Source organism: Chrysemys picta, chromosome 11, assembly GCF_011386835.1.
Source record: "Chrysemys picta bellii isolate R12L10 chromosome 11, ASM1138683v2, whole genome shotgun sequence".
In the NCBI taxonomy this organism is placed as follows: Eukaryota; Metazoa; Chordata; order Testudines; family Emydidae; genus Chrysemys; species Chrysemys picta.
This window is the reverse complement of record NC_088801.1, coordinates 20,511,119-20,529,082: the sequence shown is the minus strand read 5'-3', so window position 1 is coordinate 20,529,082 and position 17,964 is coordinate 20,511,119. Positions and strand designations below refer to the sequence as shown.

The following is a 17,964-nucleotide window of genomic DNA, read 5'->3' as shown; positions in this document are numbered from 1 at the left end:
AGTGTTATGTCCAGTAGTCCCCCCTTCCTTATAAAATAAAGCAATTCTAATACAAATACTTGAGTGAGAGTTTAAAATTTACTATTCAGGACTATGCTCAGAATCTGAGCATTCAAGCTTGCAATATTTCTCTTTAAATGTTTGTGAATAAAATTCAATCACTTAAATGATCACAGAAAATGGACCTGGAGGAGTGGAGAAATACAAGCCTAGATGAAGCAGATTCATTTTTTAAATTTGAGAGCATGCTTTACTCTGAATACACAGATCATTTTGCAGATACCAACGTCAGAGCTGGCTGGAGATCCCAGTTTTTCCTTTGCAAATCCTTTGTGGCAGAGCTGTGCAATTTTCTATTTCATATGCACAAAACAAATTTGCATTGCAAAGTTCTGCATGGTTTTGTAGAATTGTGTATGTACCGCTGCAGATGTTCTGAGAGATGGGGCCACATTTAACAAACAAAACACCTAAATGCTAAAATGGAGAATGGAACTGTTGTAAAAAGAAAGCAGTTGGAGAATGTCGGTGCCTTAGAATATTCATTATTGTTCATGACTCCATATAGGGCACTGGGGAAGAGAATTAACAGAGGCAGCCTTACACCAACATCACCATCTAAGGTAACAGAAACTTTTCTATGAGGATAAGCTTTCCTCTAGGGAAAGTGAACCAGATGTCCACTCTTTTATTTTGTTGTAAATAAATTAGTGAGTGAACTTAATGATCACAGAAGTGATGGACTGATAACATTGATTTCAATGAGGCATAGTGTGGGCAGGCTTCCACTCATATGTCTGCCACTGCATCTCTTTTACCACTTGTAAATTCCATCCCAAGGCACCACTTAGGCCCAGAATGCCAGTTCATCTAAAATCCATTTTATGATGTGGGAGAACAGTTACAAGCATGAGACCAAACTCATTTTAAAAGACAATGTAAAGATTTATTTTTAAAATAAGGCTAATATTAATACCTCTCTATTTTCATATTTTTAAAAGTGGTGATTGATTAAAAAAGAAGCAGCTCATGCTAATTATGCTTTAAATTAGCGCAAAAAGTTCCTTTTTTATTGCACAGTGTTTAACTGTGTCTGAATCCCCAAATGGAAGCTATTATCTAAACTTACATTCCCATCCCAAACTTAATTGAGGATGTGCTCGTTTCTCATTTAACCTGAAATCGGGTGCTTGTTAGGACTTGGGGGCTCAAGATCATACGTTGATTAGTGGGGAGGTTTTTTTGGAGGGAGGGATTGAGGGTTCCCAGATAGGGGAATTGGGACTTGTTGCTTTTTATGGGAAAACAGCAAGAGGCTACAGCAACTGAGAAAGCAACCTAGACACTTGTCTAGATGGGGTACAGTTCTGAAGAATTTGAGAGCAGGGATGGGAGAGTCAAGGGTATGTGAACAGATGGTTGTAGGAGGTGTTCATAGATGAGAGGAAGGGAGTTTTCACCACACTGTTGTTATGGAAACAAATGATAGTAGAAAGGTTCCCCAGTTAGGGGGCAGGTTGGGACCAGGGGAAATGGAAAGATAAGATCACTCTTTTTCAGAATATTGTGAAATTTCTCTCTTGCTTTCTCCTCTTCCAGATATGTGATCACAGTGTTCCTCTCTCACTGGGCAAATTTTTAAAAAAGTATGAATGCAGAGAGGGAGAGAGATAAACAGAATGATCCCTTATACTTTGGTAACAAGACTCCTTAGACCAACATAATTTTTCTGCTCTCTCTTGACATTTTAAATGAGATGTATGTGTTTGTAGGTATTTCAAATTTTAAATGATGAGCCACACAGTATAATATGTCAGAAAAGCGTTTCTCTGATGACATTTTTCTGAATGAGAAATGTGCTACACAGAATGTATTGCGAAATGTGAATGGCTCTAAAGATATACAAACCGTAAATGTATTAAATTGCGTTAATAATAAGGTGAATTCTTAAATTATCAACTGAATTGTGAAACAGTGGTATGCTAACAGGATGCAAAGGTGCAATAATACGCCGCATTGCCAGCGAATGTCACAGCCAGAGAATTCTTACGAGAGGAAGGATTTGATCTTAAGCTGAAGAGTAGTGCTTCATCACGTTTATGTATTTAGTTGGGTCTAAGGACATAGTGAGGGCTAGATTAAGGCATAGGCACTATAGGACCATGTGTTAGGCTCCAGATCTTGGCGTCATGTGATTACATCAGAATGTATGCTTTTTTTAAAAAAAGAAACAAACATTTCTAGCTCTCATTGTGTGAAGAAAAGCTTGGAAATGAGACCCAGATGTAAACAAATCAGCAATAACGGAGTCTGCAGGTAGCCTTGAGCAATAGCTCGGAGAGGTGTGAACTGCTCTGTGGCTCTCAATAAGGTGTTAACTCCAAGACCCATTGTTCTGTGCTACCCTTAGCAATACCATCCCAAAAGAGGACTATATGTGTGGCAGGAGGGGAAGAGTGCAGTGCGCCAGGCCCACCCGCCCACCTGTTAAGCAGACACACTCCAGCTGCTATGCTGGGGAGCCTGCTGCCAACCCTGTCTCTTTATATGTAGGGTCCTTCATTTTCAGTTTTTATGTTATTTAATTTTTCCCAGGAATTTATCGATTTATTACCACAACAACAAAAACAGGTGAAAATCATTTAAAAAAAATTAGTAATAATTTTGCTGGGTAAATATTGGGGTTTATTTTGGTGGACAGAAAGATGGGGGGGGGAGTATTCAGCAGATTAATGCTTTGAATTCCATTCATCAATGTAGTTTTCTGCAGAACTAAAACAGAACTCAAAGCACAATGCCACCTCTGAGTTTAACAATATATCTCTAATCCCCAAATAAAACTTTTCATTTGAATAAACAGTTCACTGTTCTAGACTTAAAACTATTAGCCTATAAATATTTACATTTAATAATTGGGCCACACCATTTGCAGCACATATATTCAACTTCATCCTTTTCTCCTGGCTTTTTTTTTTGTTTTTGAATTTTTGAATACTTCCTTGTGTTCTGAAACATATTCTGATACAGATTTTCATTTTCTTCCAATTTCAGTGTGTCAGATCTTTAGACCATTATTTCCTAACAGATTGAAATATATAGCTGGTGGGCATGAGATTCATCAGTATGTTCAGATGCACATGCACTTCAGAGCTTGCATGCGTGCCTGTTGTTTATTGTGTGTATCTTCTAGACTTTATACATAGACTTATACATAGCCTTACTGCAACAGGCAGCTTTGCATATAGACAGACAGACTAATGCATTATCGTAATACCTATATCTCATGCAATGTATTGTATCTTCCTAATAAAACAAGTGATTTTTATATATTTGAATGATACAAAAGTAGGGTGAAATTTGGGAAAAAAATGAATACTACTTTTTGTAAAACTAACTTTTGTAAAAAAAAAAAAACAGGAATTTTTGGTAAAAATCGGTTTAAACTGAAAACAAAGGGCTTATTTATGTGGGAGAAAGATCCACTGCTGCCTCCCCTCGGGGGAAATGAGGGAAGGGAGTCCCATGCTGCTGATGTTTTGGGAGAAGAGGGGGTAGGGTCTACACTGGACGCCTATGTTTTGATGTATCTATGGCCCCGTTTGGCCTTAATCTGGCCTTGGACTTGGCCTGCTTTGGAAAGCCTGCCAAGGCACAGAAGTAAGACTGGAAACCCAGAAGACAACAAATGCGTTAGACTTGTTTTCTTCTGGTTCTCAGTGTCAATTTCTTTCCCTGGATTTTGGCAGCACTGGAGTATCTCTGCTCCCTTTCCTTGTATCTGAGACCAATTGTGTTCACAGGCTCCTATAGCCCCTTTATTACTTTGAGAATGGGCATGATTTTCTTCTTTTTGACTACAGAGGTGCAATATTTGGGTGGCAATTGCAGTTCACATCAGAAGGAAAATCTGAATGTTCTGTGTCTTCTTAGCACTGTCATGATGGACCTTAGGTCAAATGTTGTGGGTCAGTTTTGGGCTTCCTCTCTGGCTCTTACATGCTGCTCCAGTACAAAGTAGCTGGAAAGTTGGCTTAACTGAGTGTCTGGGGACTTCCAGTGTAGAGGAAATCCCCAGGAGGCATAGTTCAAAAGTAGCATGTTCAGAGTGGGGTGGGGGTTAAATGTTCATTCTCTGAGATCTGATCCCTGCCATTTAGATCCCAATCGTCCCCAGATAGAGAAGAAGAAGAAAAATCTATAGTCTCAGGGCTTGATTCACCACTATGTTACTCTAGTTTGAAATTAATGAAGTTAACAGCAGCATAAAACTGGAACAGTGTAGGGTGTATCAGCCCCTCATTCTCTTACCTGCTCCTATAAAAAAAAAAAAAAAACTCAATCTTTTCACTACTGCATATCTCCCAGTTACCGTAGGTGGAAAGGCTGGCGGTGAGTGGAAATGTATTTTTGTACCATAATAGACATAGTACTTTGGCCTGTCATTTTGTTGTTATTTTCATCCGTGCCAATATGTAATCATACACTGGCATCACAGAGAAAACCAGATTCATCCAATCACACTCTGCATTGATAATAGGTTATACATTGTAAGATATTGATCGACTGCATGGAAAATAAATTGAAGTACACAGGATTGGAGAAAGCTGCTGACTACAGACAACTGAGTCTGCAATCTCTTAGAATGCTTCTTCATTGTCTATTTAGATACTAGAAAAATTGCCCAATAAAAATTACTGGCTCTGCCAGAAAAGTTCTATCATGATCTTATCTTAACTAGCTTGCATTGAACCATATTAGTGAAAACTTGCTATAGTATTGGGGATGGATAATGGGATACTGAGACTGTCACCTTTAAGTCACATTTGAATTGAGTCCAAAATTCAATTCAAAATAAATATTTCATAGCTTTATGGTTGCCTGTGGAAAACGGCTATCAGAGATCTTAATTCAGTAACTATCATAGTGAGCAGATGTCCACCCCACAATATTACGACCACAGTTAGCTCAATTGGCACCTTTGTTGGCATTCTGATCAGAAAGGCCAAAGGCTGAATGGTCATAGAAACACTCAGACCTAGAGGGGGCTTCTTCCCCCAACCCCGCAAAAAGTGCAGCTTGGAACACATTAACCGGGGCATATTTGGAAGATTACACTGCATCTATTGTACCCGATCAGGAGGTAAATGGAAGATTTCAGTTTCTAGTTTGCCAGGTTGATCCCTTTGGTAGTTACTAACATTCATTTAGGATAAAAGGTGGTGGAATAGCATTGTATATCAATGATGAGGTAGACTGTAAAGAAATAAGAAGTGATGGAATGGATAAGACAGAGTCTGTCTAGGCAAAAATCACATTGGGAAAGAAAGCTACTAGAGCCTCCCCTGAGATAGTGCTTGGGGTATCCTACAGACCACCGGGATCTGATTCGGATATGGATAGAGACCTCTTTAATGTTTTTAATGAAGTAAACACTAATGAAAATTGTGTGATCGTGGGAGACTTTAACTTCCCAGATACAGACTGGAGGACAAGTGCTAGTAATAATAATAGGGCTCAGATTTTCTTGGATGTGATAGCTGATGGATTCCTTCACCAAGTAGTTGAAGAACCAACAAGAGGAGATGCCATTTTAGATTTGGTTTTGGTGAGTAGTGAGGACCTCATAGAAGAAATGGTTGTAGGGGACAACCTTGGTTCAAGTGATCATGAGCTAATTCAGTTCAAACTAGATGGAAGGATAAACAAATAGAGATCTGGGACTAGGGTTTTTTTATTTCAAAAGAGCTAACTTTAAAGAATTAAGGAAATTAGCTGGGGAAGTGGATTGGACTGAAGAACTTGTGGCTCTAAAGGCGGAAGAGGCCTAGAATTACTTCAAGTCAAAGTTGCAGAAACTATCAGAAGCCTGCATCCCAAGAAAAGGGAAAAAATTCATAGGCAGGAGTTGTAGACCAAGCTGGATGAGCAAGCATCTCAGAGAGGTGATTAAGAAAAAGCAGAAAGCCTACAAGGAGTGGAAGATGCCAGGGATTAGCAAGGAAAGCTACCTTATTGAGGTCAGAACATGTAGAGATAAAGTGAAAAAGGACAAAAGCCATGTAGAGTTGGACCTTGCAAAGGGAATTAAAACCAATAGTAAGAGGTTCTATAGCCATATAAATAAGAAGAAAACAAAGAAAGAAGTGGGACCGCTAAACACTGAGGATGGAGTGGAGGTTAAAGATAATCTAGGCATGGCCCAATATCTAAACAAATACTTTGCCTCAGTCTTTAATGAGGTGAATGAGGAGTTTAGGGATAATGGTAGGATGACAAATGGGAATGAGATTATGGAGGTAGATATTACCACATCCGAGGTAGAAGTCAAACTCGAGCAGCTTAATGGGACTAAATCGGGGGGCCCAGATAATCTTCATCCAAGAATATTAAAGGAACTGGCACATGAAATTGCAAGCCCATTAGCAAGAATTTTTAATGAATCAGTAAACTCGGGGGTTGTACCATACGACTGGAGGATTGCTAACATAGTTCCTATTTTTAAGAAAGGAAAAAGTGATCCGAGTAACTATAGTCCTGTTAGTTTGACATCTGTAGTATGCAAGGTCTTGGAAAAATTTTTGAAGGAGAAAGTAGTTAAGAACATTGAGGTCAATGGTAATTGGGACCAAATACAACATGGTTTTACAAAAGGTAGATCGTGCCAAACCAACCTGATCTCCTTCTTTGAGAAGGTAACAGATTTTTTAGACAAAGGTAATTTGCAGTGGATCTAATTTACCTCGATTTCAGTAAGGCATTTGATACGGTTCCACATGGGGAATTATTAGTTAAATTGGAAAAGATGGGGATCAATATGAAAATTGAAAGGTGGATAAGGAACTGGTTAAAAGGGAGACTACAACGGGTCGTACTGAAACGTGAACTGTCAGGCTGGAAGGAGGTTACTAGTGGAATTCCTCAGGGATCGGTTTTGGGACCAATCTTATTTAATCTTTTTATTACTGACCTTGGCACAAAAAGTGGGAATGTGCTAATAAAGTTTGTGGATGACACAAAGCTGGGAGGTATTGCTAATACAGAGGAGGACCAGGATATCATCCAGGAAGATCTGGATGACCTTGTAAACTGGAGTAATAGTAATAGGATGAAATGTAATAGTGAAAAGTGCAAGGTCATGCATTTAGGGATTAATAACAAGAATTTTGGTTATAAATTGGGGACACATCAGTTGGAAGTAACAGAGGAGGAGAAGGACCTCGGACTATTGGTTGATCACAGGATGACTATGAGCCGCTAATGCGGTCTTGGGATGCATCAGGCAAGGTATTTCCAGTAAAGATAAGGAGATGTTAGTACCATTATACAAGACACTGGTGAGACCTCATCTGGAATATTGTGTGCAGTTCTGGTCTCCCATGTTTAAGAAGGATGAATTCAAACTGGAACAGGTACAGAGAAGGGCTACTAGGATGATCCAAGGAATGGAAAACCTGTCTTATGAAAGGAGACTCAAAGAGCTTGGCTTGTTTAGCCTAACCAAGGGGAGATCTGATTGCTCTTTATAAATATATCAGAGGGATAAATATTAGGGAGGGAGAGGAATTATTTCAGCTTAGTACCAATGTGGACACAAGAACAAATGGATATAAACTGGACATTAGGAAGTTTAGATTTGAAATTAGATGAAGGTTTCTAACCATTAGAGGAGTGAAGTTCTGGAACAGCCTTCCAAGGGGAGTAGTGGGGGAAAAAGACATATCTGGCTTCAAGACTAAGCTTGATAAATTTATGGAGGGGATAGTATGATGGGATAGCCTAATTTTGGCAATTAATTGATCTTTGATTATAAGCAGGTAAATATGCCCAATGGTCGGTGATGGGATGTTAGATGGGGTGGGATCTGAGTTACTACAGAAAATTCTTTCCTGGGTGCTGGCTGGTGAGTCTTGTCCACATGCTCAGAGTTTAACTGGTCGCCATATTTGGGGTCGGGAAGGAATTTTCCTCCAGGGCAGATTGGCAGAGGGCCTGGAGGTTTTTCACCTTCCTCTGCAGCGTGGGGCACGGGTCACTTGCTGGAGGATTCTCTGCACCTTGAAGTCTTTAAACCACGATTTGAGGACTTCAATAACTCAGACATAGGTTAGGGGGTTGTTACAGGAGTGGGTGGGTGAGATTCTGTGGCCTGCATTGTGCAGGAGGTCAGACTAGATGATCATAATGGTCCCTTCTGACCTTAAAGTCTATGAATCTATGATTCCACTGTGATGGCTGGAGCTCAAAGCTATTATTAGTGTTCATTTCAGAAATTTGTCAAAGTGGCTGTTCAGGCCTCCACTGTCACTCCTGTTGCTTCTTGATCCCTGAATTGAATTTTCTAGAAGCAGTACTTCTTGTCTGTGACTGATAATTATCTCTGGGGATATTTCTTTCATCTTTCTCTCATTCATTTTTAAAAATCCCTTTACTTCTCCTATTTTCTCTTTTTCTCTGTTATCTCTGAATTCTTTTTCCCTCTTTCCTCTCTCCTCTGCCCCTTTTTCCACACTCTTCTGATCATTTGTCAATCTTGTATTGTGCAGTACAATACTTGTATTTATTTACTTCTGTTGTCCATTGCATGAATCACTACCAGCGTCCAACTCTGGCACAATGCCCCATTGTGTTCCAGGAGAGAAAATAACACAACCTCATCAGCTGAGAGAAAGATATGCTTTACTAGTTCAATGAACACTGCTTTGGGAGCCAGGAACTCCTGTGTTCCAGTCCTTGCTCTGATTGTAACTCTCCTTGACCATTGTCAAGTCACTTAATCTCTGTACTTCAGATTTTTCATTGGTTAGCTATGGTAATACCACCAACCTCAGAAGGAGCATTGTAAAGATTATTGATATTTATGTAGTCCTTAAACAACTATATAAAAAGTGATGAATAATTATGTAAGGATTGTATGCCTAGGGCACAGTCCCACAGCCTGAAATGAGCCCCATGCCATGGAGTGAGCATGCCAGAACTTGTTAAAAATAGCTTCTTCAGTCATTAGACATAGCATGTGGCAATTAATATTTCTGAAAGAATAGATTCAAACTAGTTGTCTTCACTTTCAACACCTTTCACAGCCCATCCCCTCCTCATCTAGCATCTCATACAACTACTGAAAAGTCTACCCCAACTCCAACTCTGCCAATGGTGCCAGCCTTTATCATCCACTTGTTAAATTTTCAAACAAGCACCTTTCTGTTTTCTCCCATGCTGCTCCTCCTTGGAAGGAGCTCCCCATAAACATCCCCAAAGCCACCATATTTTCCTCTTTCAAATCCCTCCTTAAAAAACCCTCCTTTGCCACGATGCCTACAAAAATTTGATAGTGGCTAGTGTGCCAGAACCACTGTCCATCATACAAACTATACTGTCTCATCATTTCCTTCTGCTCCACCTCTCCGTGTCCATCTGTTCTCTCTCATTTTATACTTGGACTGTATGCTCTTCAGGGCAGAGTCTTTTTTACTAAGTGTTTGTACAGTGCCCAGCACAAGGAGACCCTGATTCACAACTGGGCTCCTTGGTGATACCACAATCCAAACAAACAATAATAGACTCAGTTATTCAGGACTTATTATAATGTCTCTTCCTGTGTATAGTGGATTTCATTCTTCTGTATTGATGATACCCTGTTACTTATTGATCAAGATGATGCATCATTGTTCTGTTTGTGGATTTAGACTAGTGGATTTACTAATACATATCTTCCTTTAACTCTAGTGTCAAGATCTTCCTACAGTCGTACAGATACTGCTGAGAGAGATAATATAGATGCTAAAGGCTCCTATCAAGAAAAAGTTGTCATAAAGTCAAGAAATATTTATTCTAAACTTTCCCAAGCTCAAATCCCAAGACTAGAACACACTTACCTTATGACAGGAAACCCCACAGTCACTGATATTCAATCACTTATTTTGAAAAGGAGGGTTTCCCATCCTCAGGCATCAGATACAAGGAATACTGATCCAGACCCCTCACTACTTCAAAGAGCATCTTCCCATAATAAAGTAAAAATAAAAAATTCTACACATGATCTACTTCTGCTCCAAGAACTTAACCCCAAAGCAGCAACTGTCAGAATGACAACCCAGATCTCCTCTGATTATAAGCTAAATGTTAGATCACATGCAGCTGGGACTGTTTCTCCCCATCATGATAAGAACACAAGTTTATTACTTACAAGGCCACATGCTGTTCGACGGATCCAGCCAACATTTGACGTTTCTCCTGGAAAACGGTCCAGTAGGATTGCAACTACAAAGACTAAACCAGCCCATGCTTTTAGAACAGACCAGCCAAGGACATCTGCTTTGACAGCACCACTAACCTCCTCATTCCATCTGAGAGCTCCTTTTTCGGGTATGGCTCCCCAAAGTGCTAACTTTCCAATACTTCCCAGAACGTTTGTTCAAGCAAGGATTCCAGAACAGACAACTGCAATCAGAAAGTCATATGCCTCAGCGGTGGATCATTTGGCTCTATCAAAAACTATTAATGGGCTGCTGCATCCGAAGAAGAAAATCACATGTGCTAATTCGCCATGTTTTAACAGAGTGCAGTGTGAGCCAGCCAAAGATGGAGGATTTAAATGTGGCCATTGTCCTCCTGGATACAATGGTGATGGAATTACATGTCAAGGTAAGAGAAAAAAGAAACTGCTGAATACCCTTCAATATTTTCGATGCTAATCACGGTGCAAAATGATTTTTTTTATTGTAAGTTTGTGGGATTTGTCAGTTGGGATCACATTTTTTTTCAAAGCCTGGTTTTCTTTTGAAATAATGAACAAACTTGTTTTATTGCTCAAAACAAACAGATTTTTCCTAAGATGAATGGTATTTTTATTTTGCCAGTGTCTAATCAATAGAAACAGCATGCCTGATTTTGATTACATTTACCATGACTTAAGGCAGGAGTCATGCTTTTGAAGTCAATGGAATTACAATCATGTAAAACTGGTGTAAGAAAGATCTGAATTAGGCTCCAGAAGTCCACACAAACTTCATATGCCATGGACAATTTAGGTTTTGCTAAACAACAAGTTTCTGCTACCTTGGAAAGCAATTTTAAATCCCATCACTAGCATTCTGAATAGGGAACTGACCTTGCCACCTGACCTGCATAGTTCCAGAAATGTATTCATAATCTATTGACTCATTTATTAGACAGCTTAAAGGACCTCAGAGAAACAATAGTATTATATACTGTTTAAAAGGAGTGAATTCGCTTACCTATCATTAAATCCTCTGTTGAAATCACTTAGAAAAGCCGATACAGTAACTAGCCTTGCATTGCTAAGATTAATAGGCAAAATGTTTGCATTGTCTGTTTAATTCTCTTTTACACTCACGTTCTCAAGTTATGCACACAAATAATGGGCCAGATTCTGCCCCCCCCCCCACTAAGGTTATTTTACACTGCTCCGGGAGTGCACAGCGGCATTCAAGCTGGCTTTACTGGCTTCCTCTGGCTTCCCACAATATGGTGGAATCCCCAGGTGGGGTACAGAAGCTGTAGCCCTCTCTGGGCCATGTAGCAAACTGTTCCCAATCTAGGGGAGCCATATTGGAATCTACCCAGGAAAGGGGGCCACACCACGAGCACAATAACCCCCAGCTGTTTCCTGAACTTGCCCAGGAAGGGTACACAGGCATAAGGCAGTGCAGTCCTGAGGCTGCCCTATCTTGCACCAGGGACAGGAGAGATACCCAGAAGTCTAAGAACCAGAGCACTCCCAGAGCCATACTTAGTACAGAATGGCTGGTTCCCAAATTCTGGCCTTACAGAGACACACACATCTTCTTTGTATATAAGCAGCATTATCAAGTAGATTGTTATTTTTCTTCAAATATATAATTTAGCTGCCATTCCTTAGCTCCCCTCTCTTCACCTTGGATCACTAGACCTACTGCAAATCCCTCTACAGAGTCCGTAAGATGAAATCATTTATTACCAACATAATTCTCAGTCTCAGAGTTTGATGATACAATACACAAACATCCTTTATTTTTCTCTTGCTGCTAACCATGTCACCTGACTAAATAACAAGTCTGTCTCTTCTATGAGCCTGTTCCATCAAAAGTTTTACTGTGCACCTGTCTGGAACAGGACCAAAAATGCCTCCCTTCCTGGATCTGCCTGAGGAACATCTATTGTACCCCCAGCTGTTGATGTTTCTTTCCATGTCAAAAGCAGCAGACTCATCCTGACAGGGGGTGGAAAGATGATGATAATTCCTTGCATTAAGGACTGCCATCATCTCTGCTGAAACACCTGACAGTCCAGCCAGGACGGTACTGATTTCCCCGAAACAATAGTTCCCTTTAAGAACAGACAACAAAACCGAGCAGATGATCAAAGCTCGAATGAGTCCAAGCTTTTTGAAATCTTTACGCTTGGATGCAGCATCTCCAGTATTGTGATCTAACAATGAGTGAAACTGACGACAGCCTCATACCGTCTGCTGAGAGCTGCCACCATCTTATTTCATAATGGAATTTGTTTAGATAAAGGAAGCAGCCCATCTGTAGCAAGGTTTGATACCTGTGGTGCTTAAGAAATATGACCTGGGCTTAACAGGAATGGCTGAAAATATTCCAAGATAATATATACTGCAGTAAGTGATGTTTATTTTGTGACAGAATCCAGACTATTTTTTTAAAATGTGTGCTCAAAATTAAGCCTAGGGGAACTAGTTTGGGGCAAATAAGAATCAGCCCAGAGTTTAATATTTCTCCTGAACCAAACCAACCTTTTTTTGTTGTTTTTCTTTCCTCATTTAGGACAAAGACTTTTCTTCTCTGACTCTAAACATAGTTGTGGCTCCCTCCTCCTTTGAGATCCTTCATTAAGAGACTCTTCCGTCCAAATAACCCTCCTACTTTTGAATGTGCCAGGCAGATTTTTCAATGATCTTAGCTCAGATTTAGGTATCTAAATGAAGTGGCCAGATTTTCCAAAAGTGCTGCAGCTCTGACTGAGAACACTCTCTTTAGCAGCTCCCTGACAGTGTAAGTGGGAGCAGGGCTATCATCTTGCCTTCACCTTGCTCTTTCTGGTACCACCAGCTCTGCAGGCAGAGCGAGAGTCCTCCCTAACTCTCCTGCACTCTCTGGCACCAGCTCAGCCCTCTGCAGGTGAGCTGAGAGGAGGGCCTTTCCCCATCTTTCACTATAGCACCACCATACTTTGGTCCTAAGTGCTCAGTTTGTAAAGGGCTTTGTCGTTTCTGAGTGGAAGGCACTAATATTGTTATTTATTAATAGTTCAGTGTTAAGATGAGATAGTGAGGCCCTATAGCACGTCATGGAGATAGAACCTCTTGAAGGTTTGAGAAGGAGAGAGCTACAGTCACCTGCAGAGTTACAGAAAGGAAACAGGAGGGCCAGGGGCCTATTGAGGTTTGTGCATGTGTACACAAATGAGTGCGTTTGCTTGTGCTAAAGGACTAACCTACATTGTGAAGTGAAGGAGAGAAACTTAAAACAAATCAGGATCAGCGTCAAGTGTCCTTAGAGGGTATGTCTACATAGCAAAGAAAAACCCACAGCTGGCCCGTGCCAGCCGACTCGGGCTTCAGGGCTGTTTCATTGCCGTGTAGACCAAGGCTCAAGCTGAAGCCTGGTGGGAGGATCCCAGAGCTCGGGCTCCATCCCAAGCCTGGAAGTCGACACACCAATGAAACAGCCTCACAGCCTGAGCCCCGCAAACTCAAGTTGGCTGGTCCGGGCCAGCCGTGGGTTTTTCTTTGCTGTGTAGACATACCCTTAAAGGACAAGTACTGTATTGCCAATAAATAATAGTGGTACACATTCAGCAGGTTCATGGCACATTGCTAATCACTGACCAAGTGTGTTAGACATTCCACAACGTTTACAGAGCTGTTATTTTTCAGTGCCTTTTTTTAAACCATATCTACAGAATCAGAGAAACAACAGATGAAATTAGTTCATCTAAGCCATACCTAGCCAAAACAGGATTCTTGTTCAGAATATATTTTTGCATGTTTTGTCCAGTACATTTTAACTTTAACGTGCCACATATCCTCACAGACTGGTGCTCTGAAATGTTCACTGTGATGATTTTTAAATCATAATGAAATATGTTATTTATGTTCTTGCTTCCATTTCCCACTGTACTAAAGTGATGTAGGCCTGTAACTTTAAAGGCATTTTAACTACTAAAATATGGAAGGAAATGCTGTTCCTCCTCTGGGGTTAGTTTTATTTAACAAGGTGCATACAGACAGTAGTAAGTGACTAGGAGCAGCTGTTTAAGTTATATAGGATTCTTTAGGGTACCCGGGGATGGAGCTTGTACTGTAATTTTCTATCCCAGGTGAATCATTTCAACATTGGAAATGAGGTCAACAGAACATTCTGTTCTGGTATTTTGTTGTGCTTGTTATTGGCAGATCTACACCTTTAGAATCAAGACCATAGAATTCAAGCCAAACGCATGGCTCAACTCTTAATTCTCCACCCCCAACCATGTTCAATGTAGAGTTACTGACAGCTAACAATCCTTGCAGTAGGGGCAGGTAGAGGTCGATCTCTGTGGAATGGAGGCTATTTCTTGAACCGGTATTGCCTTAGGAGCAGTTTGAAGGATTTTTTCATTCTAATCCCTTTTTATATGGGCACAAAAGTTTTCTGTAGAAAATAAAACCTATTTTGGAACAGATATTCTCTTGAAAATGTGATGTCTCTAGAGTTCTGCAAAATATGCTGGTCTTACAATATTCCTGGGCGGGGGGAGTGACTCTAGAACCAGTGCACTAATAGTCACAATTAAGGATGGCCACTTGTCAAGGAGGAAAAGTCACAGCTTTGTCATTACCAAATGAATAATAATTATAAATTGTTTAATGGGAAAGGAAAAGCTACTGGAAATGGAATTTTGACAGCAGATAGTCACAACTGATTAAACTGAGCAAAAATTCAAATACATTTTTCTTGACATTAGTCTGACAAGACATTCTGCACAAAATCCAGAAATACAGCCTAACTAGAATTGTTGCTACATTGTCGGCATTTTTAGTCATGAAATAAAAGTCTATTTCCTATTTATTTCCCAGCCTGAAAGTCATTCTTATTACTTTCCTGTTTGCTATGATGGGAGATTATTTTAGGAACAGTGATCAGAGCTGCCATATCATCAAAATCTAATAGCTTTTTTAATTGTCCTGATACATTTATGAAATACAGCCCTGTGCAAAAGGCCTAGACATTTGTTTTGCTTGGCAGTGCATATACTTTTTGCCAGCCTTCTGCAGAGGGGCATGTGTCACTCTGAAAGTTTAACAGTTTACACTAGAAATCAGTGGTTCCCAAACTTTAACAACCTGTGAACCCCTTTCACTAAGATGTCAAGTCTCACGAATCCCCTCCTAAAAATGAATATTTCCAGGGATTTGGATTTTCTCCTTTACATGAATATAAATTATAAAAGCAGTGATCTTGGAAATATAAAATTTGGTTTTATGACATGCTTATTACACACTATTATTTATCATTACAGTATTTTTATTACATTATGAAAACAACAACACTCTTCCAAGATCTCACTTTCGTAGCTTTGAATAAGCCTGTTATAAAACAAGGCTCCTATGTTTCATCAAGGAATATCAGATGTGAAACAGCATGAAGGTATTTAAGAAGCCAACTCAAAGAGTTCCTCCTACACAAGCATTCAGGTCTTGAGCAGTCCAGGCAAACAAACAAAGCTTAAACTTGTTCTTCATAATAATTTTAAAAACAATACTAGCTGCCTATTTAATTTTTAAAACAGCCAAAAATATCCACCTCCCTTTCCATTTCTTATAAGGAGTCTTTAAGTTTAAATCTCCTCAGTGTGATAGATATGCTTGCTTTGATCTGCTTAGCTCTTGGAAGTCCCGGGGCTCCGGGTTGCTGGCCCCATGCTGCCCGGGGTCCCTAGGTACAGCTCTGTCTGCCATTAGGGAATTTTTTCCCAAGAACCCCCGTAACATTTTGTGAACCCCTAGGGTTCTGCACTAGATATACTCTTTGGCTCAATTCTGTGCTGAAAACTACACAAGTAACCAAGGGTAGAATCTGTCCGTTACTATCTAACTCAGCAATCATTTTTATGTGTTTTATTGGTTCTTGTAACTTTTATTCAGTTATTTTATTAGCTGTTTGTCAAAATCCATGTGGAAGGAATATGGAATGTACAGCTCCCAACACATGCCCCTGTAAGATTGGATACACTGGATACAACTGCTATATAGGTAAAAAGTGTCTTAGATTTCATTGTATAATCTATATCTTCTTCAGCTGAGTCTTCTACTATCCACATAGATGTGACTAAAGGGGAAGTTTAGGGCCAGTTTTACAAAGGTACTTATGCACCTAAAAATGCAGGATTTTGTGGGATTTACAAAAACATCTAGGTGAATTAGGTGCTTAATTCTCACTGACTTTGAGAATCTGTCCTCTAGCCACCAACCATAGTTTGGGATATGAAAAGGATGAAATATTTACTCAAGGTGATTCTTGCACACACACAGAGTGGTCGAGGTGGTATTTGAATCTGGGACAGAAAAGAATATTTTTCCAGGGTATATTGGAAAGGACTATGTGCCAATGGGGGTTTCAGCCTTAGACTCATAGAATATTAGGATTGGAAGAGACCTCAGGAGGTCATCTAGTCCAATCCCCTTATCAAAGCAGGGCCAACACCAACTAAATCATCCCAGCCAGAGTTTTGTCAAGCCGGGCCTTAAAAATCGTTAAGGATGGAGATTCCTCCACCTCCCTAGGTAACCCATTCCAGTTCTTCACCACCCTCCTAGTGAAATAGTTTTTCCTAATATCCAACCTAGACCTTCGCCACTGCAACTTGAGACCATTGCTCTTTGTTCTGTCATGTGCCACCACTGAGAACAGCCGAACTCCATCCTCTTTGGAAACTCCTTCAAGTAGTTGAAGGCTGCTCATAAGGATCATCAGTATGATTAGCTGAATACTTCTCCCGCCCAAATATTCCATTTCCTGTGATTGTGTGTAGGTGGTCTTGGGCATTGGTGGACCTCAGTCCTTTCTATCTGTTGTTTGGGGCCCAATCCAAGATGTGCGTTAGCTCACTATGATACTTCGGCTTAATGAAGCTGACTGTAATTTTTTTTAAAAGATTGATGCTTTTATTGTTGCTTTTTTGATAAATGTGCTAGATGCTCATAAATACTTCTTAGAAATGGAAATGAATAAAATACTCTTCTTAAATGCAGTATATCCTGACCAAAGACAAACGTACTGTACTAGGAATGTTGAGTTTGATTCAACGCACATTGAAATCAGTGGGATTCTTTCCATTTACTATAATGGGAACTGTATTGGGCTCTACCATGGCAAACAGATTGCCAATCTAAAAATCTATACTTGTCACTTATACATTTTTGTTATACACCTTCACTGTATCTTCTTTCTCTATGTGCCCTAAATTCAAACAAAGGCTTCAATCCATTTTTATTCAAATGGAAAATTGTGATGTTGGATGCTGGCCAGATTACTCTTTTTTTTTTTTTCGTGTGCGTATTCAAACCTTATCTCTACCTATCGTAGGCTTGTTCTAGTCATCTGTGTTGGAAGAGAAATAATTTTACAATTTTTACAGTAAACAGTTTCCAATGAAGGTCTGTTCTGGTGTTGCTTAGTTCTCTCAAATGCTGAAACAGAATAGTACATAAGTGAAATCAAACATGGACCCTTGATTTACTGGAAAGTATGCAGGTCCGCAAGTCATAGTATGTACAGGCTGCATATCCATTTCCTAGAGTTTAAGTAACAAGTCTATAACATTTAAGCAATTTGTAGAACTGAGTCTCAAAATGTGCACAGTCCCTGATATTTGCAGGTATTCCAAAGGGTATAGCGGCAAGACCTGTAAAAATGATATGATCTCATTTTAAAATAAAAATTAAACACAATGAAAGTACTT

At 39.8% G+C, this 17,964-nt stretch overlaps 1 protein-coding gene and 1 long non-coding RNA gene across 6 annotated transcripts in view; one reads left to right on the top strand and one right to left on the bottom strand.

Annotated features, from left to right (window-relative positions):
* Nucleotides 1-17,964, bottom strand: part of LOC135974323 (uncharacterized) — a 211,413-nt gene that overhangs the window by 29,360 nt on the left and 164,089 nt on the right. The gene's annotated exons all lie outside the window — the stretch shown is intronic.
* LOC101938743 (von Willebrand factor D and EGF domain-containing protein-like) overlaps nucleotides 1-17,964 on the top strand; it is a 251,180-nt gene that overhangs the window by 189,116 nt on the left and 44,100 nt on the right. For all 5 annotated transcript variants that reach the window (XM_065561612.1, XM_024106535.3, XM_065561614.1 and 2 more), the window contains one exon: nucleotides 9,724-10,641. In XM_065561612.1, coding sequence (XP_065417684.1) covers nucleotides 9,724-10,641 — 918 coding nt within the window. The remainder of the gene's footprint in view (nucleotides 1-9,723; nucleotides 10,642-17,964) is intronic.